Source organism: Canis lupus, chromosome 9, assembly GCF_011100685.1.
Source record: "Canis lupus familiaris isolate Mischka breed German Shepherd chromosome 9, alternate assembly UU_Cfam_GSD_1.0, whole genome shotgun sequence".
In the NCBI taxonomy this organism is placed as follows: Eukaryota; Metazoa; Chordata; class Mammalia; order Carnivora; family Canidae; genus Canis; species Canis lupus.
This window is the reverse complement of record NC_049230.1, coordinates 45581598-45605976: the sequence shown is the minus strand read 5'-3', so window position 1 is coordinate 45605976 and position 24379 is coordinate 45581598. Positions and strand designations below refer to the sequence as shown.

Genomic DNA, 24379 nt, shown 5'->3' with positions numbered 1-24379 from the left:
GCATGATCCAAAGTTACACAGGCAGCAGTGATCTCATGCGGGGCCAGAAACCCAGGAACGAGGTCAAGACCTGGATCGGAATCTGAATTATACCTCTACCCACATAAGAGTATTGGTTGTCTGTAAAATGCAAATAATTGGGATCCCTGGGTGGTTCAGCGGTTGAGCACCTGCCTTTGGCCCAGGGCGTGATCCTGGAGACCCGGGATCGAGTCCCACATCAGGCTCCCTGCATGGAGTCTGCTTCTCCCTCTGCTTGTGTCTCTACCTCTCTCTCTGCGTCTCTCCTGAATAAATGGATATAATCTTAAAAAAACAAAAACAAAAAACGAATAATGTATGCATTGACAGGGTCACTGGGAGAGAAGAGGTGGAAAAACAGCCGAAGCAACAGCATACCTGTCTCGTTATTCTGATTCATGTAGCCCTGGGACTGGATCCCAGGTGTTCCCCCCACCCACCTGCTTGTGGAGCTTGCTTGTCCTTGTGCCCACCTCTCCCCTTCCCCCCTAAGTCTTCACACATCCCTAACCCTGCCTCCTGTTGGGGGCCCCTCCTGGTGTGTGAGGGCGGGGCTGCAGTGATTGAGAGGCCGGGAAGGGGAAGGGGGAGGGTTCTGCCTCCTGGCCCCAGTCAGGATATGGCCCCTCTGGGCTCAGCCCTGACCCGCTGGGTGGAAACAGGAAATGTATGAGACTTGTGCACTGGGTCTCTGTGCCTGGCTCCAGAGCTGATAAGGGCCATTGTGTGGCCACTGGGGATGAGCCTGCCCTAGATAGATGTGCTTCTCAGAGGAAGGAAGGAAGTTTTGCTGGCCTTTCCTGGGCGGGGGACGCAGTGGGGAGGGAAGGAAAGGGTGCCCCAGGGGAAGGTGCCTGTCCAGGGGGCTGTCAGGGCCAGCACCAGCCCCCTGGGTTCTGCCCCTCCTGTGCCAGTGTCTCCCTCTGGAAAGGTCACTTTTCTTCCCATCCTCTTCCCCTTACTTCCTGTAAGGAATGGCTGAAGACTTGAGGACTCAGTCCCAAGCCAGGAAAATGTCAGCTGTGATTTAGCAACAACAAGACTGGAAAACAGGAACACTGGGGGTGAGGAGGACATGAGGGTACTCTGGAAAAGTCAGAAGTTGACAGGGCTGAGGCTCCAGAGCCAAGGGATCCAGTCTTCCCAAGCGCTAATGGCTCCGGAAGAGCGCCGCACAGGGGCCTCCTCACAGTGCTCTCCTGCCTCTCCAGCTGAACTCTGCTCGGCATGGCCAGCCCCCAGCAGCTCTGGCCTCTCAAACTCCAGGGGCTCACCCGCTGCTAAGGGGAGCTAGGCTAGCTGGGGAGATGTAACGGAGGGGCTGGTGCCTGTTGATGCATCTTGGCTTCAGGAAGGATGTGCTTTCTGGTTTGGGGAACACTGCTCTCCAGCTGATACTAGTGAGTGGGCAGCAGAAGAAGCCTGGCCATGGAGCTGCTGGGGGGAAAGACCTCCTACCCTTTGACCTAGAGGCCAGGGTTCCCCATGCGTGGCTGCATCAGCTCCTCTGGTTACCTGGGACAACAGGCATTTCCTCAGTCCCGCAGCCCCTCCTCTTCCTGCCCCAACCCACTGGGCCAAGAAGCCTTCCAATCAGACCTGGGCTGTTCCAGCTGTGTCCTGAAGAGCTGGACCAGACACATCCCCTGGGGCTGGAGTTGAAGCTGAACCAAGTGGCCATCCCAGTGTGAGACCAGATTCCTGGCTCTGGGAGCAGCCAGAGCCAGTGGGCAGGCAGACTGTTGCTCAGCGGCCCCATTGCTCAGCAAGCACACTGGCTTTCCATCGGCGGAATGGCGCTGCAAGTGGAGCTGATACCCACTGGGGAGATCATCCGCGTGGTTCATCCCCACAGGCCCTGCAAGCTTGTAAGCTGGGATGCTCTAGGCTGGGAGAGAGGGTGGCAATATCTTCCAGGGCCCAGCAGCTCCCTCAAGCAAACCCTTCAGGAAAGAGGTGAGCAGTGGGGAGGGGTTCTGATCCTTGGTGGGACAGGAACAGACTGGACAAGAAGGGGTAAATGGAAAGAAGGGGTAAGAGTTTAAGTGTCTCTAGGAGCAGGATTTTTCCAAGCAGGGATCTAGGTTTGAATCCCTTCCCTTCCAGCTCCTTCATCCTCAGTAGGCTGAGCTATGAACTGGGCATAACTGCTGAGACCAAAAAGACTGATGGTGTATATAAAGCTCCACTCCCGAAGCACTTGTTGAGTTAATGCCTCCCCCTTTTTCTGACCCAAAGAACTAGGACTGGCCAGCCCAGAGCAGTAGCTTGAGCAGAGAAGGAAGATGAAGGGAGACAGTCACAAATCGGGAAGAACGGACTTGGCCTGGCAAAAGGGCGAGTTGGGGGTGTGAGGTCTGGTCTGTTCTGAGGATGCAAAGGAGCCCTGGGATGAGATGCCCCCTTCCACCCAGCACTGCAGCGAGTGGGCCAGGTGTGGAGGAGGGAGGTGTGCGCGCCTGTCTCTGCGTATGCGTGACTGTGACGCGCCGCGTCCCGGGAGCTGGTTGCAGTGTGCGGCACCAAGTCTCCGCGGACTAGGGCGGGGACCGGGGCCAGGGCTGGCCCGGCCGGGGCGGGGCCGGAGGGTTCGCGCGCGCGCGCGCCCGGGCCTGGGCCCCGCCGGGGATGACGACAGGCAGCGGCCCGGCCCCGGGCGGGCCCTGGGCGGGGAGAGCGTGCCGGGGCCGCGGACTCCGGAGCCGGCCAAGCCGCCCAGCCTGGCCCCCGCCTGCGCGCCCGAAGAGCCGAACCGGTGGGTACGCGAGGCACGGGCAAGGGGCGGGCAGCACCGCGTGGTCCCGGGAGGGCTCTGCTGGCGGGCGGTAAGTGGGAGAGGGCGGGCGGCCGGGCGCCAAGCCAGGCCCGGAGCTGCGGTGCGGGAGGCGAGGGTCGCCGGTCCGGAGATCGCCAGGGCAGAGGGTCGGCCCGGGCTGGCTTGTGCCGGGTCGCAGAACTCGGCCTCGTGGCGACTTAGGTCACTGGCGGGAAACGCGAGGGCGAGGAGGTTGGGGTCGCAGGACCCAGGCGCCCCGTGAGCCCTTTTGGGCCCCTCCAACAGGCCGGGCTCTGCTTCTGGGTTTCAGAGAGACCGCCCGCGCCCCGCCCCTTCCCCTTCTCCTTCTCCCCCGCCCCCCCGCGCCCCAGTAGGGCCAGTTCCCCGCGCGCCCGGGAGCCTGTGAGCGCGGCGGCCAGGGTCTCCGAGATGAATGAGAGAATGAATGGTTGGCCCACGGCCCTGTTCCACTCCCGGCACGCTCTGGTCTCTGTGATTCATTCATTCGTACCGGCATCACCGAGGGGTTACTGAGCCCCTTCTGTATGCTGAGCTGGGTGTACGCTGCAGGAGCAGTCTCCTGGGAGAGACTGACAAGGAAACCGGCGATTAGAGCGGGATGCGATAAGCAGGAGGCTCTGCGTTGGGGGAGGCAGGAAGGGGTTCTGGAGGAGGTGATACCTGAGCTGAATCTTCAAGGATGACTAAGAGTCAAGTGGGGAGAAGGAGAGTGTGTCGGACCAAGGAAGGTGCAGGTGCAAAGGCAAGAAGCATAAGGAGAGAGCCACGCGTGACAGGGCCAGGAGCAGTTCCTTCTGGTTGTGTGTGGTGCTAAGGGGAGCTTGGAGAGAAAAGGCACTGGAGAGGGTCACCCCTGTGGTTACACAGCAGCATAGGCGCACTGGGGTAAACGGAGGACAGAAGGGGCTGCTGGAGTCTATACAGGGACCTGGCAAGAAGCATTAGGTGCAGAGAATGGGCTTGGCACACCGAACATGCCCTATAAACTTTCACTCTATTAACATAAGATATTTATTGATCAAAAAAAAAAGATATTTATTGATCAGATATGCATTTGTAAATATTACAGGCTGTCGTGGAAAAAATGGATTAAAGGCAGAAAGACAGGGAGGGCAGTTTGGAAGTTGCTGCCTGATCCAGGAGAAGAGTGAAGGGGGAGCAAAGGGAAGGTTTTAGCAGGTGGTGACTCTTTGGTGTGAGAAATGGAGAGAGGGGAACAGGCCTTTTGATGCCAGACAGTGATGACTATCTGGAGGTGACTCCCTCCTTTCTACAGATAGGATATTGAACAAGGAGGAGAGGTCAGGGGACAAAGTGCTCTATTTACTTCTGCTGGACCCCCAGACAGAGGTGTCTGGCACGCCAAAGGCTTGTGGTTCTAGAGGTAGAGTGTACAGCCCTTAAGTGAGGCCCTGTGAACAATTAGGTAGAGTCCTTTAGTCCCTACCTTTCATCTCCGCTGCCCCTCACAACAGTTCCCAAGCGTCTGGAATAGTCCTTGGTGAGGCAACCAGGGCCCAGACCTATGGTGGATAAATATAAACTGAGCACCTGTTCTGTGCCCAGGACTACACTGGGGGTGAGATTGGCTGTGGTTCTTTCTACTTCCCCAATAGGCCATGAGGCAGCCGCAGTGGAAACCAGCTTCTAGCAGAAATCTAGGGGTCCTCAGAACACCCTCTCCAGACCTGCATGGTCCTTTGAGGCCCTTTGAACATTTGAGGCTACCCACTGCCTTCCCCACTCCTCCAGAGGTCAGGCCAGAGGGCACCTGGCTCACACGCTAAAAGTCTGTTGGGTCTGCCCCATGCCTGCCCTTACAGGAAACAACCCAGGTGGGAGGAGACCCAGAGGCAGTCTTGGGAAACAAGTCCTGGGTCACTCCTGAAGCCATGGCTTTTCCCCAGCCTGCAGCCGGCCTCTCAGGGGCGGGGCCATGCTGGGGACCCAAAGGCAGCGGTCCACTCCATAGCCGCTACTCCTAAGGCCTACCTGTCAATAGTCACACAACACCGACAGGGCTAGATACTGGGCCCTGCAGTCACGGGGTTACTGGGGAAGGTCACTGCTGGCAGGGTAGCGAGTTGACCCTTACAGAGGAGCGGAAGCTAAGCGGAAGCCCACCAGCTGTAGGCCAGCCTCCCGCTCAGGACAGCCCCGCAGAAGCGATGAATGCTAGAGCTCCTGGTCCCAACCCCACCCCTCCTTTTACTAGTCCTGGGATCTAGCAAGGCATGCACTTGCCCAGACTCAGTTTCCCCGTCTGTGGAATGGGGGTCATAACACGGACGTCATGGCTTGGCCTGAGGGCATAGAAGGGGGTACCAGAAGGCGGCGCTGGGGATGCAGGAAGAGCCTGGCGCTGCAGCCTCCGTCGCGGGGGCTCTCACGCCCGCAGCCCCCGCCCCCGGACGGGCGCTTCCGTCCAGTGAGGCGGGGCGGGCGGGCGGCCGCGGGGGCTGGGGCCGCCCCTCCGCCAGCCCCGCCGCAAAGACGCCCCCTCCTTCCGCAGCCGGGCGGCGGCTGCCGGGCCGCCAGCGGGCATCCCGGGAATGCGGAGGCGCGGGTGGGGGCGGGGCGGCCGGCAGGACCCCTCCGCGAGCGGATTCCCCTCATTCCTGCCGCTTGACGAGGCGGCCGGGGAGGCGGGCGCTGCAGCCGCGAGGCTCCGCCCGCCCTCGGCTCCTTCCCTCCCGCCCGCTAGCGGCCGCAGCGCCCGCCGCGTCCCCGCTCGCCCCTCCTCATTCCCCCGAGGCGTTCCCCACTCTGGGAGGGCTGGAGACAGCCCCTCGCCCCGCCCCGCTCCCATTAGGTTTTAAACCTGGGGGCACCGCGGAGGGCTCCCCCTTCCTCCCTGAGCGCCCCCCCCGCTCCCACCATCTCCCAGCTGCGCACCCAGTCAGTCCCCAAGCCCCTGCAGAGGCCCCATCTCCCAGCTGGTGCCCTCCCCCGCCCTCCGCGAGGTCCCCCGGGCCGCGGCTCCGGCAGCGAGGCTGTGGTTCTGCAGGTGGTGAGCCCGCACCTGCCGCCGCAGCCTCACCCCCCTCCCGGGAGCCCGCCTGGGGCGGAGGGAGGGACCGCTGGGGCTTTGGGTCCAACGCCGCATTTCCCCGCTAGGACAAGTCCACGTCCGCCGTTCTGCGCCTCAGGTCCCTGGTCTGCCAGGTGGGGAAGTGGAGCGCTTTGTAACCGGCAGGCACGCCTGAAGGGCTTTCCCCGCCGGGTAAGAAGCGCGTCTAGTCTGGCTCAGGGCCGGGCTCGTAGTAGGTCTGCCCCGAGCACGTGTGGGAGGGATGTCAAGGCCAGGAGAGGGAAGTGCCGATTGAGAGGCAGGCAGATGCCTCAGCGCTCTGAGCTCAGCCTTCTCTACAACGCTCTCCGGCAGACATTAGCCACACTTTCGGGATGCAGAGGTTCGAAGAAGTTGAGTGACTTGCCCCCAAACAGCTAGTGAGAAACAGCCCAGTCTTCGTCAAGCATCAGAGGCTTTCAGCCATCACCACCTCCACCAGCCCTAAGGTCTAAGCTAGGGTCCGCCCCTCAAGTGCGGCTGCTTGGGGCTGTTTTGGGAGAGGGGGTGTCCCGGGGCCCCAGGGGACAGGAGAGGAGGAAGAGAGTGGAGGAGCCCCTGCGGCACCGAGGCTCTCCAGTCGAGGTGTCTGCGGTCGGGGGGGCATAGGCCCCAAATGCTGGACGTTGGACGTACAGTTTCCACACGGCACAGTGAGATCTCCGCGGGGGCCGGACCCGCGCTGCGGTCGGCAGGGTCCCCGTGGCCGTGCTTGTCCCGTGGGGGCGCGCTCCGTGCTGATCCTGAATCCTAAAGAGGTTTTCTTGGGGCTTAAAGACATAGCCCCCGCCCCCGCCTCCCAGCGAGTGTACTGGGGTGGACAGTGTCCCGCGCGGAGACTCCGCCCGCCTGGGCGCGCCAGCCGTATTTGGACATTTCGATCTATTTTTAACTTTCCCGGGACTCGAGGTTGGGATGAGGGGGGAGGGAAATCCTGCTTCCTCCGGGATCCACGGGACTCGACCCTTGTCGCGCGCCTGGCCTGGTGCGTAGTGTAGACACGGCCCGGAAGTGAGTTCCGGGTCCGTGTAGACGCGGCGGCCGCGCGGGTTCCGGGCCCCACCCTGGAACCAACGACGTCCCTCCTGGAAAACCTGACTCAGGCGGAGCCCCTGCCCGCCGGGGAGCCCCGCCCCGAGATCCCCGGTAGTTCTTACCCCACCCCCGCCCGCGGAGGGACCCCCGAGCCCGAGCCCGAGCCCAGGGAGGCGGGGTCGACTGGGGGAGTCCCGCGCTCCTGCGGCGCGCGGAGGGGGCGGTGCGGGGGGCGGGCCGGCCCCTCCCCCGCTGACGCCGCCGCCGCCGCCGCCGCCGCCGCGAAGCCCGGGACAGAGAGCGCGGGGCCGCGGAGCAGGGCGCGGGGCCGGCCTGGCAGGATGCGCTACCGGGCGTCGGTGAGCGGAGGGGGCGGGCGGGGCGGGGGTCCCGGGCGTCGGTCTGCGCCCCACGGCGCCGCCTCGGCCCCGCCAGGAAGCGGGCGCGGCCCAGGAATTTCGGGTGGGAAAGCGTCCCGGAAAGTTGCAGGGGAAAGAGGCAGAGGCAGGGAGGGCCGCGGGGCGCTCGGACCCAGGGCCGGGCGAGGAGCCCTCGGAGAGGGCTGGGAGCTCGGAGACCCTTGCCCGGAGGGCCAGAGGGCGGGAGCTTCGGCCAGATTTGGCAGCAGCTTCAGAACAGGAAGGGGGTGGGGGGGACTAGCCTGGGAGAGGCAGGCCAGACCCAGAGGGGTGCCCCAGACCAGAGATCTGGGTGCTCTGTGGTTGGAGGAGAATTGGTGGCCCCTGTGGGATCATTGCCCCTTCCCACCACTGCCACCTTGCTTTTCTCCGACCTTTGACACTCTTCATGTCGATTTCTTGGAGCTCCCCCACCCTATTTGATGAGTGTCGCCTGCGGTGAGGGCCTCCTTGAGCCTGTGTGCTCTGGAGGCAGCTGGGCTTTCCGTGGTAAAACCCCCACCCCCTTGAGGCTTCTGGGGCTCTCAGGAGGAGAGTGTCTGGGAGTCTGGCAGCTGAAGGAGAGGGTGTGGCCCAGCTATGAGGAGTGTCCCCTCCCCCCCCCCCCCCCCCACTTATGGGATGGGTGTCCAGCCCAGCTGGGATGGGAGGCCCTATGGGGAATCTCCGTCCTGTGGTCTGGGGATGGCTTCTTGCTTGGTCCCTAGACTCTCTCCCCTTGAAGATTTTGGTGGTTCCAGTGGCCGATGGCCCCACCCTGACTGCAGAATTCACTCTGAGCATTTGTCCTCCAAAGCACCTGTCACACGTGGCCCTCAGCTAAGGGACCTGAGGTCACCTGGTCTAACTCAACTCCTCCTCCTTGAGGAGGAAGCAGCCCAGAGAGAGAAGGGGATTTGTCCAAGGTCAACAGAGCATTCTTTTGATTATTCCGGGAGTTTCTTCTCATGATCGTTTCTCTACACAAAAGCAGTGCCTGCCTGAATTCAGTGGCCTTGCTTCACATGTCCTCTGGGTCTTCAGTGCCCTGGTGTCCTGTGTCCAGGTCCTATGTGTCCCACCTGGTCTTTGTTCTGTGTGACCCATGTCCTCAGCATCCCGTGTGCCAGCTTACTGTGACCCAGGCCCACTGTACCTAGCCTGGTGTTCTCTGTGTCCTGTGTCCACGGGCCCATGGTTGCCCAAGGGCTGAGGTGGAGAAGTGGCTTTATGTTACCCTGCTGGTTCTGACCCTCTGCCCTGGTGTGTTCCCTGCAGGCCCTGGGCAGTGACGGGGTACGGGTCACCATGGAGAGTGCACTGACCGCCCGAGACCGGGTGGGGGTACAGGATTTCGTGCTTCTAGAGAACTTCACCAGTGAGGCAGCCTTCATTGAGAACCTGCGGCGACGGTTCCGAGAGAACCTCATTTATGTGAGGCCCAAATGGGAAGAAAGGGGGGTGCTAGGGGGCACAGACACAGGGCTGAGGGGGGAAGAGGCATCAAGAATCTCTGGGAGAAACTTCTGATCTTCCTCCCCCAACCCCCAGACCTATATCGGCCCCGTCCTGGTCTCTGTCAATCCCTACCGGGACCTACAGATCTACAGCCGGCAGCACATGGAGCGTTACCGGGGTGTTAGCTTCTATGAGGTGCCACCCCACCTGTGAGTGACCCCCCATCCCAGTCTCCACCTAACTTGACCCCACCTGACCCTCACTCTAAAATATCCCTAACTTCCCACCTGGGGTGAATCATTACTTACATGTGTGAGAGGTCCCCATAGTCCATCACCCTAGAGTGACCCTGATCCCCACTTGAGGTGAATTTCTCAGCCTCATCTGGGTGGGGCCTCCCCAACCCCGCCCCAATACCTACCCCTCCCTCCTTCCTCCCAACTCTACCTGGGCATGGCCCCACAACTTTAGTGACTCCAACCCTCACCTTCAGGAGACCTCCCACCTATAAGTGACCCCAGCTTCTCCCTGAATGACCTCCAGGACCCCCACCCATGAGTGATCTCCTCAGACCTCCATCTGAAGCTGAGAGTGATCCCCATCTTCAACAACAAAGGACCTCTCTTACCCACACCCATCAAGGGTCCCCCAATCCCCACCCTAAAGGGGCATACCCAACCTCCACCCCCAAGCAAAGTCCAACTGGATAGGGGACTCCACCTCCCCTTCCTATCTTGCCCCCTGCCCCCACACCCCTTGAGCTCCTGACAAGCCTCTGCCTCAGATTTGCAGTGGCTGACACTGTGTACCGGGCACTGCGCACGGAGCGCCGGGACCAGGCGGTGATGATCTCTGGGGAGAGCGGGGCAGGCAAAACAGAGGCCACCAAGCGGCTGCTACAGTTCTACGCTGAGACCTGCCCCGCCCCTGAGAGGGGGGGTGCTGTGCGTGACCGGCTGCTGCAGAGCAACCCTGTGCTGGAGGTGAGGGGGCAGCCGTACCTGCAGGGAGGAGGGTCGCAGGAGGAGGTTGCAGAGAGCCTTCATTCCGCCCCCTCTCCACTTCTAGGCCTTTGGAAATGCCAAGACCCTCCGGAATGATAACTCCAGCAGGTTTGGGAAGTACATGGATGTACAGTTTGACTTCAAGGTACCTGTGAACGTGTCAAGGCAGGGGGAGTGTGATTCCCTTCAGTAGGTGCCCACTCGCCAGGTCTTTGGTACTAGCCAATATTTATTGAGTGCCTACTATGTGTCAGGTGCTGGTGGTACAGTAGTGAAACGAAACAGATAAAAGTCCTGCCTCCAGAGAAATCATAAACAAAAATCTAACTTAGGTGACAAGTGCTGTGGCAAAAAACAAAATGAGGTAAGAGGTGGGGGCAGTTGCTATTTTAAATAAAGCAGATAGGGTAGCCCTCACTGAGAAGGTGGTATTTGGCAAAAGCCTGATAGAGACAGGGGGGCAAGCTGTGCAGATACCTGGGGGAGAGAGTTCAGGTGGAAGGAGTAGCCAATGCAAATGCCCTGAGGTTGGAAGTGTTTGGTATAAAAAAGATAGCAAGGAGGCCAGTGAACAAGGCACCAGGGAATAGGGGAGGAGGCCGGATGGTTTAGGCACTTTTGGGTCTCTGTAAGAACTTGTTTTAAAAACTCTGAGTAGGGACCCCTAGGTGGCTCAGCGGTTGAGGCCTGCCTTCAGCCCAGGGTGTGATCCTGGAGACCCGGGATTGAGTCCCACGTCAGGCTCCCTGCGAGGAGCCTGCTTCTCCCTCTGCCTGTGTCTCTGCCTCTCTCTGTGTGTCTCTCATAAATAAAAAATAAAATCTTAAAAAAGAAACAAGGCAGCCCCCATGGTGCAGCGGTTTAGCGCAGCCTGCGGTGTGATCCTGGAGACCCGAGATCGAGTCCTGCATCGGGCTCCCTGCATGGAGCCTGCTTCTCCCTCTGCCTGTGTCTCTATGAATAAATAAATAAAATCTTAAAAAAAAAAAAAAAAAAAAACTTGAGTAGAGGGGCATCTGGATGGCTCAGCCAGTTAGGTCAGTTAAGTGCCCAACTCTGTTTCAGTTTAGGTCATGATCTCAGGGTCATGAGGTCGAGCCCTTCATTGGGCTCAGCGGGAAATCTGCTTGAGATCCTTTCTTTCCCTCTCCCTCTCTCTCTTAAAAATAGCAACCAACCAAACAAACAAACAAAACCCCACAAAAGCAAAACTATAAGTAGATGTTAACTAACTTGAATTTAAATAAAAACTTGAAATTAAAAAACAAAACTCTGAGTAGGAAGGGAAACATTGGAGGATTTGGAAATGAAGTGTGTTGTGATGTGGCTTTTCTCTCAGATCCCTCTGTTGCTTTTTTTTTTTTTTTAAGATTTTATTTACTTATTTATGAGAGACACAGAGAGAGAGAGAGAGAGAGAGGCAGAGACACAGGCAGAGGGAGAAGCAGGCTCCATGCAGGGAGCCCAATGTGAGACTCGATCCCGGGTCTCCAGGATCATGCCCTGGGCCGAAGGCGGCGCTAAACTGCTGAGCCACCCGGGCTGCTCATCTCTGAGTAGGAAGAGAAACATTGGAGGATTTGGAAAAGAAATGTGTTGTGATGTGGCTTTTCTCTCAGATCCCTCTGGTGCTTTGTTGAAAGTAGATGGTAGGAGAAGCAAGTGGAGCAGGGAAACCAGTTAGGAAGCTGGCAGTTACTACGTTGAAGTAACAGATGACCGTGGCTGAGACTAGTGTGATAACAGTGTAGGCTCTGAATGTTTTGAGGGTGAAGGCAACAGGATTGGCTGTGTGAATAAATATGAGGTTAGAAAAAGAGGCTTTCCAGAGGACAGCAAATTTCTTGGACTGCATAGCATGAGGGGCAGAGTGACCAATGGCCAACATGGGAAGAGGGGAGCTCATCTGAGGAGGGGGATACCAGGAGTTCAGTTCCAGGCCTGTTGGTGTGAGCTGCCTGTCAGACAGCCAAGGGGAACAGCCAGGTAGATAGGGCTGCATACACTCATTTCTTAGATGAGGATGTTGAGGCCGAAAGGGGTGACTTGTCTGAGTCCATGCAGCTAGTGGCAGCACTGGAAATAGAGGCCAGGAATGCAGAGGAAGGAGTGGAAGCTGGGCCACATCCCCAGGCCCCCTGAGCCATCACCATGTCCTGCGCTGCCCACAGGGTGCTCCCGTGGGTGGCCACATCCTCAGTTACCTCCTGGAAAAGTCCCGAGTGGTGCACCAGAACCACGGGGAGAGAAACTTCCACGTCTTCTACCAGCTGCTGGAAGGGGGCGAGGAGGAGATGCTGCGCAGGCTGGGCTTAGAGCGGAACCCCCAGAGTTACCTGTACCTGGTGAAGGTGAGTAGCAAGTGGGCAGGGCAGACACCGCCCAGGGAGCACAGCACCAGGGCTGGTAACCCACCCTGCCCTTCACCCAGGGCCAGTGTGCCAAAGTCTCCTCCATCAATGACAAGAGTGACTGGAAGGTCGTCAGGAAGGCTCTGACAGTCATTGACTTCACTGAAGATGAAATTGAGGTGAGACCTATGCTGGGGTCCCTTCCTGCCCTCCCTCTACACCCTGAAAATCTCAGTCTCCTTTTATAGCCCATGGCCACTTACAGCCCCCTTGTCTCAGACACTCCCCTACCTCTAACCTGTTCCATCTGACTGGTCACTGGTGGCCCTTATGGGCTGTCTGCTCCTCCTGTGACACGCCCCCCACCCTCTCCCTGTTCACCCAGGACCTGCTCAGTATCGTGGCTAGCGTCCTGCACTTGGGCAATATCCACTTTGCTGCTGATGAGGAGAGCAATGCACAGGTCACCACCGAGAACCAGCTCAAGTATCTGACCAGGGTGAGTGGACTGAGCAAAGGGCAGGGGCAGAGCAGGCGGGGTGAGGAGGAGCGCACCCTCTCCATGCCCACCCCTCCTCCCTTGGCAGCTTCTTGGCGTAGAAGGCTCAACGTTGCGGGAAGCCCTGACACACAGGAAAATTATCGCCAAGGGAGAAGAGGTGAGGCCAAGCCTTTGTCTCAGGAGGTAGGGGTTGAAGGGTGCAGGTGTTCCAAGGCCTCTTTCTGGGACTCCCACCTCCGGGAATGAGGCCTCTTGTCCCTGTGCCATCTTCCCTCTGATGTGGCCACCGTGGCCTTCCCCAGTGTATCCCCAGTGTATCCTTCCCGGGAGCCGGGAGGATAGCATGGTCATGGTTTTCTGGTGTTTGGCCCTGAGCCCATAGAGCAGGGGGATGGAAAGGAGTCTGTGGCATTCTTCTCCTGTCTCACCCTGGCCGGCAGCTCCTGAGCCCACTGAACCTGGAACAGGCTGCGTATGTGCGAGACGCCCTCGCCAAGGCTGTGTATAGTCGTACTTTTACCTGGCTGGTCAGGAAGATCAACAGGTCGCTGGCCTCCAAGGTGAGGGCTTGGCCGGTGCTGCTTCCGAAGCAACAGGGAGGCCTGGGGCTGGGAACTATCACACACCAGGACCCATGCTCTTGGCCCTAGGATGCCGAGAGCCCCAGCTGGCGGAGCACCACAGTCCTTGGGCTTCTGGACATTTATGGCTTTGAAGTATTTCAGCACAACAGGTCAGCATCCCTTCCCCCTGTCTGTCTCTCCTCCCATCTGCCCTGTCCTGGTCCCCACCTCCCCCTGCCTCGTGTTCCTGACAATGCCCCCAGCCACCTTGAGTCCTGCTCTGTGTGTCTCTCCCCTGCTCCTGGTTCTGTGTACCCCTTGAACTACTGTGGGCTCTTCTGTTTCCCTCACAGCTTCGAGCAGTTCTGCATCAATTACTGCAATGAGAAGCTGCAGCAACTCTTCATCGAGCTCACCCTCAAGTCGGAACAGGAGGAATATGAGGCAGAGGGCATCGCGGTGGGTGCAAGCCTGCAGGTGTCCCTGTGGACACCCTGTAGGAAGCCAGGCATGGGGTCTCCTAGAAGAGGTGCTAGGACCCCATGATGATGCCTTCCTTCCCTTTTGTCTCTCAGTGGGAGCCTGTCCAATATTTCAACAATAAGATCATCTGTGACCTGGTGGAGGAGAAGTTCAAGGGCATCATCTCCATTTTGGTGAGCCCTCTGCTCCTCCAAGGCCTCATGTTGGAGGCTGAGTGGGAGGATGTTACTCCCTTCCTGTAGGCATGTCCACAGAGGGCCCAAGTTTGGTGTTGAGCAGGGACAGGGCAGGGCTGTGCGTCCCTAAAGGGAGGTGTTGGCCTGGTCTGGAAGTTGTCTGTGGGAGGCTCCCTACGATCTGCCCCATTCCCTGGGCCTCCTGAGCCCTCCAGCTCCTTCCCTGATACACCCCTCACCTTCTGTCACACACCCCAGGATGAGGAATGTTTGCGCCCTGGGGAGGCCACGGATCTGACCTTCCTGGAGAAGTTGGAGGACACAATCAAGCACCATCCGCACTTCCTGACGTAAGTGGGGTTGCAGCGCAGCGTAGGGGCAAAGCCCATGAAGCATGAGATCCCCCTACAATCGTAAAACACCAGCCACAGGGAGATGACCAGGGGAGGTGTCAGTTGAGGATGGGCGCACAAAGCTGCAGCTTGCGGTGCATCCACAGAGTAAGAAGCTAAGAGGAGTGTGGCTCCCTTTTTATTCTTGCCTGAGAATGAAACTTGCTAAGATCTTTTAGTTTCCTTGTGTGGAAGTTGGTTTTTCTTTAAGAAATCCCCTAAAGTGAGAAGGAGAAGAAAACAAGCACCTCTGCCACAGCTCTGGCCTGCTTCTTTTGTTCCCATCGCCTCCTCTAACCCGAAGCAACCCTATAAGGAGGTGTTCGTGGTGCTTTCTCCACTTTCCTGAGGCTCCAAGAGGTGAAGTCATTGCCCAAGGTTATCGGATACTTAGTAGGCTGCAGAGCTAGGACTTAGGCCTGGAGCTGTTAAATGCCAAAGCCCTGAGCATTTTTGGCTTCATGGTATCTTAAAAACCTTCTCCGATTGCAAAAATAATATTGCTCATTAGAGAAAAGTTGGAATGTGTGCAAAAGCCACTTGTTATCCTGTCACCCAGAGGTCATCACTGTTAACAATTTGAGGCATTTCCTTCCTGCCTTTTTCTATATGTTGGGTTATTTTTTTTTATATAGTTGAGAACTTGTTGTGTATAAGGTTCAGAATAATGTTATATCCTGAGCATTTTCCTGTATCATCAAACACAAAAATTTCCTCAAAACACTTCCTCCAGTGCCTCTAACTCACAGATACTCCACTGCTCTCACCCAGCCTCTGGGGGCCCCGGCCAGCCTCCATATTTTTCTGCTGGGTAACAAGGCTGCCACAAATACCTTTGTGCCTTAAAACTCTGCCTATATTTCTGGTTAGTTGCTTGGAATAGTGCTAAAAGTAGAAAATGGGTTAAAGGATAGAAACATGCTTAAGACTTAAGTAATCTTTGGGGGCAGATTCCATTCTTAAAATGTAGTGGGCAGGGGCACCTGGGTGGCTCAGCCAGTTAAGTGGCCGCCTTTGGCTCTGGTCATGATCCCAGGGTCCTGGGATTGAGCCCCACATCGGGCTCCCTGCTCAGTGGGGAGTCTGCTTCTTCCTCTCCCTCTGCCTGCTACTCTCCCCTCTTGTGCTCCCTGTGTCAAGTAAATAAATAAAATCTTTTTTTAAATGTGGGCAGTGTTTGGCTCTCTGAGCAGAGTCAGGCATAGCCACAAGCAATGAAAAATAGCCTCTGCCCAGCGAGCTGGGGCAGTGCAGAGGCCTAGGGCCCGGTCCTGGTGCTCTGTGACCCTGGATAAGGCCGGATGCCTCCCCAAGCCTCCGTGACTGTGGGGAGGCTAATAGCTCTGCCTTGTCTACCACCCGGTACAGAGGGTTGTAGCCTGGTCTGGGTCATGCTTACTCCTTCCTGGATGCCTGGTTCTTCTCTTGAGCCTCTTCAGCAGGCAGGGGCACTGCTCAGGCCAGGAGTCTGGAGCTTCCTCTCCTTCCCCAGGCACAAGCTGGCTGACCAGCGGACCAGGAAATCTCTGGGCCGTGGGGAGTTCCGCCTTCTGCACTATGCTGGAGAGGTGACCTACAGTGTGACTGGTGAGGATTCTGGAGTTGGGTCCCTACAGTGGCCAGGGGAGGGGCTCTCCCTCACTTCGTGTCTGTTCCCCCTTTCAGGGTTTCTGGATAAAAACAATGACCTTCTCTTCCGGAACCTGAAGGAGGTGAGGAAGACTGGGGAGAGGGATCGGGGTCTGGATACCGACTGGCCTCTGCTCCAGCAATCTGTCCTGCGTTTCCCTGTGCCCTGACCCTGATCTCTGCTCTGCCCTCACAGACCATGTGCAGCTCAGAAAATCCCATTATGAGCCAGTGCTTCGACCGGAGTGAGCTCAGTGACAAGAAGCGGCCAGAGACGGTGTGGAGGCTGTGGGACCTGAGGGGGCATGTGTGTGCCCGTGTGTGTGTGTGTGTGTGTGTGTGTGTATGAATGCCTGTGTGAGCCAGGAGTTGGTGGCATACACGTGATGTGTGTTCACTGTCCATGGCTAGGAGGCTGCCCGTAGGTGCGACTGTGCTTGCTTCTCTGGATGTTCCTGGCTCTAAGTGTAGACCCACACACATATACCTGAGTCCTTGTGGGAACTTGTCTGTGCGTGGGCACTTGTGTGCATCCACCTACTCGGCAGACATTTGAATCAGACGTTACTAGACGTTTAGGACACTGAAATGAATAGGTGCTTTCACAGCAATGTACACAGGGCACTTTGGGAACAGAATTGAGAACAGCAAATTGCCTGGGGGTGGGGGTGGGGATGGGGGTCAGGGAAGGCTTCCTGAGGAAGCATCTGAAATATCTTGGAACCGAGGGGGTGCTTGTCACAGGGACCTATGTGAGGGTACTGGAGGCAGCAAGAGGCCCAGCACAGACAGAGTCCCAAGAAAGACTGGGAGGTCGACATCGACAGGAGGGTAACATCACCGAGGAGAGTGGCTGGGAAGGGCTGGGAAGGGCAGGTGCGACCAGTGGTGCCAGATGCTGGTAGAGCTCCAGGGAGCTCCAGGCAGAGGTGTGGCTGTAGGGCATGCCAAGAGGAGGGTCCAGGTCCCAGGAGGAGCAGTGCTCTGTCGGCCAAGTGCCACGGGCCGAGACATGCTGGCAGGAAAGGAGTGGAAACCGTGTTGCCAGCATCTGACTCCCCTGGCCCCTGCTCTCTGTTGGGTGTGCGTACCCCACACCCTCCATGGCTACACTCACCCTCCCAAGCTGGGAGCACGCAGGCACCCCTGTTCCAGCCTCTCCAGTGGCTGCAAGTTCATGCGTCCACTGCTCTCTGGTGGCTCTCAGGCAGCCCGGACTCCACTAGCCTAAAATGGGCCCTTGATTGCACAGTGCCCCAGGCCTGCGCCTTTTGTGTCCCGAACTCAAGACAAGGATCACCCTCCACTCAGTCCCACAGGCCAGAAACCTGGGCAATATCTGTCACTCTTTAGTCTCCCCCATCTCCTTCATCCAGACAACTGGATCTTGACAGTTTCTGCTGCCTGAGTACTTCCCAACTCTTTCTTCTCAGCCCTTTCCCATAATCATGGCTTCATTTCAATGCTTTGAGCCAGCCAGCATCCTCCCTGGTCTCCTGGCTTCCCAGCTGCTCTTACTGCCCACTCTCCACATATCTGCTTAGAGATATTCCAAAATGCAGATCTGTGCCTGCTTTTTCCTCACTCCAGATTCCTCATTGGCTCCCTGTTTCCCTCAAGTCAGTTAGTTTCCCTAATGTGACTCTCCAGACCTGTCAAGATACTGCCTCTGCCTGCCTCTCTAATCCTATCTTGTTGACTCCCCATCTTGGTCTTTGCACTGCTTATAGCTCCCTGGGTACCTCAGGCTTTTGCATAGGCTGTCCCTCTGCCCAAATACCTCTCTCTCTTCTCTTCTTTCTGGCTATTTCCTATTTATCCTTTAAATCTCAGCCCAAGGGTCATTTCCAGATGGCCTCTCCTGATGCCCCTTACCCCACAGACTAGATTGGTTGCACTTCTCGATGCTTTTGGAACCCCCAGGCATATACTTCTGTCATTAGTGGGATTGCAGATTTGTTGAGGAGCCTGCTGCTTTCACAGTCCTGAGACCCCTGAAGGTGCTGCTGAGCAGTGTGCAGAGATAATGGTTGGATGCGCAGAAGTGGGATGTGTTGTTAAGGAATGTGGCCCTGAAATTCTGGAAAGAGAAAAAGTGGGCATCAGAGGGAAATTTATTTTTTAAAGATTTTTTTAAAAATTTAAGTAATCTCAAAAAAAAAAAAATTAAGTAATCTCTACAACCAACATGGAGTTTGAGCCCACAACCCCAAGCTCAAGAGTCACCGGCTCCACAACTGAGCCAGCCAGGTGCCCCCTGAGCAGGGTTTTTAGATATGAGTGAGGTTCCTAGGTTGATTTCTCTAGCCCAACTTGACCACTTCCTCTACTGTGAATGAGGGGAGCCAGGAGGAAGAAGGGTCCTAAGCAGGGCACAGGACGGCCATGGGAATTGACACTGCTCTGCTACAGGAAGGGGCCTCCACAGGGCTTAGCACCTCTGCCTCAGGGAAGGGCAGCCTTGGCCAACCATCCCCCTTCACTTTGACTGGCCAGGTTGCCACCCAGTTCAAGATGAGTCTCCTGCAGCTAGTAGAGATCCTGAAGTCCAAGGAGCCCGCATATGTCCGCTGCATCAAGCCCAATGATGCCAAACAGCCCGGTAGGCCCCTCCCACCCTGTAGGCCTGTGGGGGGTTACCCATTGGTGAGAGTCTGCTGACCACCCTGTTACCCCTACACCAGGCCGCTTTGACGAAGTGCTGATCCGGCACCAGGTGAAGTACCTGGGGTTGATGGAGAACCTGCGCGTGCGCAGAGCCGGCTTTGCCTATCGCCGCAAATATGAAGCTTTCCTGCAGAGGTGGGGACACGGCCTGGCTTAGTGTCAGGGAAAGGGGGTAGGAGACTAGGAACTTTCTAGATCCTGAGAGAGGGGCAGGGGTTCTCAGCCCCATTTAAGAGGCTAAGACACTGAGCTGCTTTGAGATGTATGCCAGGGACCCCTTCATCCTGCAGGCCTAATATCAAGCTAGGTGGACAGAATGTCAGCTCCCTTCCCCCACATCCCGGTTCCCAGCCCTGCCCTCATAGAGCACCTGGGTAGGGGTCCGTAGGCAGGCATCTATATGGTTGTCATCAGAGGAGATGGTAAAACCTATGAAGAGGACAGTTTCCAATCAGCTCAGAAAGGATAGAGCAACTTTGTGGTTAGTCTGAATTAGGGGCTGAGGAGTCAGGGTGAATTCCATCTCTGCCCTGTGGCATTAGGCAGATGAGGGTATATCGGTTTCGCCATTTTTTTTTTTAAGATTTTATTTATTTATTCGTGAGAGACAGAGAGATAGAGAGGCAGAGACACAGGCAGAGGGAGAAGCAGGCTCCATGCAGGGAGCCTGACGTAGGACTCGATCTGGGGTCTCCAGGATCACACCCTGGGCTGAAGGCAGGGGCTAAACCGCTGAGCCACCAGGGCTGCCCAGTTTCTCCATTTTTATTTTATTTTTTTATTATTATTATTATTATTTTTTAGTTTTGTTTTGTTTTTGTTTTTGTTTTTTGGTTTCTCCATTTTTAAATGGATGTAGTGACAGAGTGACCTCCCAGGCTTTTCATAAGCTGCAAGTCAGTGAGAGTAACCATCAGGTGCTCAGGAAAGCTGGCACTGGTTGGAGCGGGAGCTGGGTGCATCTCTGTTCTTCCTGTTCCCAGATACAAGTCATTGTGCCCAGAGACATGGCCCACATGGAAAGGACGGCCCCAGGATGGGGTGGCTGTGCTGGTCAGACACCTGGGCTATAAGCCAGAAGAGTACAAGATGGGCAGGTGAGTGGGGCCCACCTGTACCCAGTGTTTAGGGGACACGGGTGGTGAGCCAGGGGCTGATCACCACTGCCCTCTCAGGACGAAGATCTTCATCCGCTTCCCCAAGACCCTGTTTGCCACAGAGGATGCCCTGGAGGTCCGGCGGCAGAGCCTGGGTGAGAAGCCCCACCTTTCCTGTCCCTGTGGGGTCTGTTCTGGGCAGCAGGAGAGAAATCACTGCATTGGACCCTTTTCTCCAGAAGTCTGCGTCACCCACATCCAGCTCCCCTCCTCCTTACCAGCTCCAGCCTTGACCCTGGGTGCAAACTCAGAGCATGCTTGCACATTTCTTTTGCTCCCTCCCTCCTCCACATGTTCTCCCTTGGCTTATCTATCCTCTCACTCGGTAGCTCCTTCAGCTATTCCCTCCTTCATGCCACTCAGTGAGCTCCAGCAGTACCAGGCCCCCAGCTGGATCCCCTGGGCTCTGGCCAATCAACTTTCTTTCCCACACTACAGCCACGAAGATCCAGGCTGCCTGGAGGGGCTTTCACTGGCGACAGAAATTCCTGCGGGTGAAGCGATCAGGTTTGGGGGCCCAGGGGTCTTCAGAAGGGACAGGGTCTGGGGCTAGAGCAGGCTACCATGGTGAGGAGATCATGGTCAGCCATTTGTGGTCTCCACAGCCATCTGCATCCAGTCGTGGTGGCGGGGGACGCTGGGCCGCAGGAAGGCAGCCAAGAGAAAGTGGGCCGCGCAGACCATCCGGAGGTGAGCCCCCAGGGGGTACCACGAGGGGGTGGTGCAGAGCAGGGTGGGGGTGGGGGGCGTTGCCAGGTGTCCCACTCCCACTCCTGTTGGGCCCTACCCCCAGGCTCATCCGAGGATTCATCCTACGCCATGCACCCCGCTGCCCTGAGAATGCCTTCTTCCTGGACCATGTGCGCACCTCTTTCTTGCTCAACCTACGGCGGCATCTGCCCCGGAACATCTTGGACACTTCCTGGCCCACACCACCTCCTGCCTTGCATGAGGTCTGTGGCCTTCCCTGCTGACTTAGGGATCATGAGAGGACTTGGCAGAGGGGCCCAATAATCTTGTGGCTAGAAAAGGATCTAGAAGACTCCCTGAGGGAGGTGAACTGGAGCTGGGCCACAGGCAGTGACTTCTCTCGAGAGAAGAGACTCAGGAACGGAAGGGTTGTCCAGGTTGTGGGGCTGTCGCTTCAGCAGAGCCCCAGGCGTGGGCACCCACCGATCGTCTTCAGAGGGAAGGGAGCCAGGCTGCCCAGGTGCCCTGACCTCACTTGTGTCCTCAGGCCTCAGAGCTTCTACGGGAGTTGTGCATGAAGAACATGGTGTGGAAGTACTGCCGGAGTATCAGTCCTGAATGGAAGCAGCAGGTATGGAGATCGAGGAGCCAGGCGCAGACTAGCCAGCAGGTTGGGGGAAGTAGCAGGCATCACTTGAGTCCTGGCTGGGAAGGAACACTTTACCCCTGGGTGAACAGCACAACCTCAAGTTGGGTCCTGAGCCCTATTTGACGTCATGTATGAAACCAGTGCTGGAATAGATTTTTGGGTGGCAAATAGGATTCGTCCTCTAGGCCAACTCTACTGGACTGGTAGAGGCTCCCCAGAGCCCTGTAGTGTCAGTCTGATCAATAGGTACTCTGTCATGGCTCCAGAGACAGACATCGGTGACCCATGTGCCTTGTATGTGCCAATTCAGTATTGGATGATGCTAAGGGACCCATCAGCTCAGGTGACCTGTGGTAGTTTGGAGTATCAGTAATCGGCCAGCTTCAAGATGCCAAGCTAGAGCTGAAGGGCCCCAGGGCCTGCAATGATGGGGAGTTAGCCTCAAAGTCAAGCCTGGCCCCTGTTGTGACCCTTCTGGGAAGCCCTCTGCCTTGTCAGTGGGGAAGGGAGAAGGCAGAGGGGTCAGCAGGAGTGTGGGCGGCAGGGCTTGGCCTCCATGCTGGGGCCAGAGAGAAGGTGAGAGGCTGTCTCAGTGCCTGAGGCCTGCCTATGATAGTTCCCACCCCTTCTAATACCACTCCCCTACCCCTGCTCCCCCCTCCCCATCTCCTCAGCTGCAACAAAAAGCCGTGGCCAGTGAGATCTTCAAGGGCAAGAAGGACAATTACCCCCAGAGTGTCCCCAGGCTCTTCATCAGCACCCGGCTTGGTGAGCCCCTGACTTCCAGTGCTTCCAGTGCTCCAGAGCCCTGTAGCACCACCCCCTCCCTTCCTCTGACCTCCCACTCCCCCATACTGTTGTAGGTGCAGACGAGATCAGCCCCAAAGTGCTGCAGGCCCTGGGCTCAGAGCCCATCCAGGTGAGAGGACGGTTCTGCAACCTGAGAGCTAGGGGGTGGGAGGCTTGGGGCCAGGGGCAGAGAGTGACTGGTAGCCCTGGAGCCCCCCAGCCCCTCCTCTGACCCTCACCCCACCTCCTGTCTATAGTACGCGGTACCAGTGGTGAAATACGACCGCAAGGGCTACAAAGCCCGCTCCCGGCAGCTGCTGCTGACGCCCAACGCCGTGGTCATCGTAGAGGATGCCAAAGTCAAGCAGAGGATCGACTACACCAACCTGACTGGTGAGCCAGGGCCCAGGGTTGCATGGGGAGGACCCGGCTCTGACCTGTGACCACTGACCTCTGCCCTTTCCCTCAGGAATCTCTGTCAGCAGCCTGAGTGACAGCCTCTTCGTGCTGCATGTGCAGCGGGAGGACAACAAGCAGAAGGTAGCTCTCCAGGGCCTGGGAGGCAGGGCAGAGGTGGGTTCAGTTGTTCTGGCCAGGGCCTGACCCCTGTCCCTCCCGCCCCCAGGGGGATGTGGTGCTGCAGAGCGACCATGTGATTGAGACACTGACCAAGACTGCCCTCAGCGCTGACCGTGTGAACAACATCAACATCAACCAGGGCAGGTGAGGTACTTGGGGGTGGGAGTGGAGGGCATGTGTGCACATGCAGGCAGCCCTCACACACCCTCTTCCTTCCTCCCAGCATCACGTTTGCAGGGGGCCCTGGCAGGGATGGCATTATCGACTTCACGCCTGGCTCAGAACTCCTCATCACCAAGGCCAAGAACGGGCACCTGGCTGTGGTGAGTGGCGCTGCAGGTGACAACCTGCTCCTGACCAACAGCCCTAGGGCTAGGGTGAGCTTCCGGTGGCCACACTTCCCCTGACAGCTTGGCAGAGCCTGGGCACCTCTTCCACGAATCTCCAGCCAGGGGGCGTCAGACCACCTTTTTCATACCATTGCGTATTGAGGGCCAGAGAGCAGAGCCATTGGAGCCCCCACAGGGCTGACAGTCATAAAGATGGTAGCATGGGGAGGTGGGACAGGCCTACGTGTGTTCAGCAGGTGTGGAGGCAAGACCCACTCTGGCAGGGCAGGGCAGGGCAGGGAGTCTGTGGGACTGAGGCCACCAGACCGCCCCCTCCCTAACCACCATTGCATGTATCCCATCCAGAGCTCCTCTGTCTACTTCCTACTCACCACTTGAGCTTCTCTCTCTGCCCTCACAGGTGGCCCCACGGCTGAACTCACGGTGATGAAGGCGCCCACTGGACCCCTTCCCAACTCCCAATGCTTTGCTTCTCCCCCTTCCCTTCCCACTTACCAAAGACTCGAGCTTCTAGACAGGGACCCAGGGATACCTTGAAGCCCACCGACAAATTCCTGCCTTTTGCTCACCCCTCTCGTGAGGGAGCAGCGGGGGCCAGGGAGCTGCCCCAGATGTGGGCCAGGCCGGGCCACAGCAATAGGAAAGCCGGGGCCAAAGGCAGCTATGCCAGCCCCACTGCCGATGCCAAATATTTGAGAGAAGGGAACTTTTGCTGAGGTTTTCTCTGAGATTTTTTGATGCTTTATAAGAAACTATTTTTTAAAAAAAGCCATCTTCCCGCCCCAAGACACACTGGATGTGTTTTCCTCGACTCGGGCAGGGCAGGGAATGTAGCTGAGAGGTTGGGCGGTCTGGGTTCTGGTGCCCTCTTTCCCGCCTAGGCCACCCCCTCCTCTTCATTCCCTTGGCACCTTTCTGCCTGTCCACCTGTCTGTCTGCCCGTCCCCTTCACAGCCCACTCCGACATCCCCCTGGGGGCTGAGACCACCTTTGTCTACCTCCTTCCTCCTGCCTTAAAAATACTCTTTCAAAGTCATCATCCCAGCCCAAGGGCATCCTAGAGTAGGGGAAGGAGTTTCAGACCCCAAAATTTGGAAGACACAGAGATCATCCTGTCCAGCTTCCTGGTGTGACAGAACAGGAGACAGAGGCCCAAGAGGAGGAAGGACTTCATTTGGCAGGTTGGGGCAAAACCAGGACTGCAGCCCTGTCTTCAGCATACCTCACTGCCTCTCCCAGGGACAGACTCATGTCTTAAGGGTGCATATGGCTCCCTAACCAGTAATCACCTCTGGGGGCCAACAGGTGGGAGAAGCATTCCTGTCTGAGTCTATGCCTTAGGATGACAAATACCTTGTCTATACTTTGGCCCCAATTCAAAGATACAGGGCCTTTCCTGGCCCCTGGCCCCCTCCCTGTTCTGGGAGCCCAGGTAGGAGGCTGGCCTTGGGAAGAGCTGCAGAGGCATCACCTCTTTCTGCTGCTTCCCCCCACCACCCCAGAGGGTCTGAGGGCTGTGCAACTTGCCCAACTGCCTCTGCCCTCCTGGGGGTCTCAGCCCACTGCTGACACTTCTGCAATCCAGAGAAACACTAAATAAAGCAATATGTGTTTGCCAA

At 57.4% G+C, this 24379-nt stretch overlaps 1 protein-coding gene across 6 annotated transcripts; it reads left to right on the top strand.

Annotated features, from left to right (window-relative positions):
* The first annotated feature begins 1631 nt into the window (after positions 1–1631).
* On the top strand, positions 1632–24379 carry MYO1C (myosin IC). Of its 6 annotated transcripts, none has more exons than XM_038548456.1 (32): positions 1632–1889; positions 8600–8755; positions 8873–8988; positions 9564–9762; positions 9848–9928; positions 11955–12134; positions 12215–12313; positions 12520–12633; positions 12722–12793; positions 13077–13196; positions 13287–13369; positions 13553–13658; positions 13775–13855; positions 14117–14208; positions 15743–15837; positions 15916–15962; positions 16076–16156; positions 18376–18481; positions 18564–18681; positions 19530–19643; positions 19722–19798; positions 20142–20210; positions 20309–20393; positions 20497–20656; positions 20941–21024; positions 21717–21810; positions 21906–21961; positions 22089–22224; positions 22301–22371; positions 22457–22554; positions 22634–22733; positions 23161–24379. In XM_038548456.1, the coding sequence occupies exons 1-32, from the start codon at positions 1815–1817 to the stop codon at positions 23185–23187; spliced, it is 3192 nt and encodes a 1063-aa protein (XP_038404384.1). In that variant the 5' UTR covers positions 1632–1814; the 3' UTR covers positions 23188–24379. The 6 variants fall into 6 exon arrangements, with proteins under 6 accessions (XP_038404384.1, XP_038404386.1, XP_038404388.1 ...); XM_038548458.1 differs by lacking the exon at positions 1632–1889 and adding an exon at positions 2644–2776; XM_038548460.1 differs by lacking the exon at positions 1632–1889 and adding an exon at positions 2660–2780.

Coding starts and splice junctions, on each gene's coding strand:
- MYO1C (XM_038548456.1), top strand. CDS start 1,815: ATGGCGCTGCAAGTGGAGCTGATACCCACTGGGGAGATCATCCGCGTG. Junction 13,659..13,774: donor ATGAGGCAGAGGGCATCGCG/GTGGGTGCAAGC, acceptor TTTGTCTCTCAG/TGGGAGCCTGTCCAATATTT. Junction 18,682..19,529: donor TATGAAGCTTTCCTGCAGAG/GTGGGGACACGG, acceptor TCCTGTTCCCAG/ATACAAGTCATTGTGCCCAG.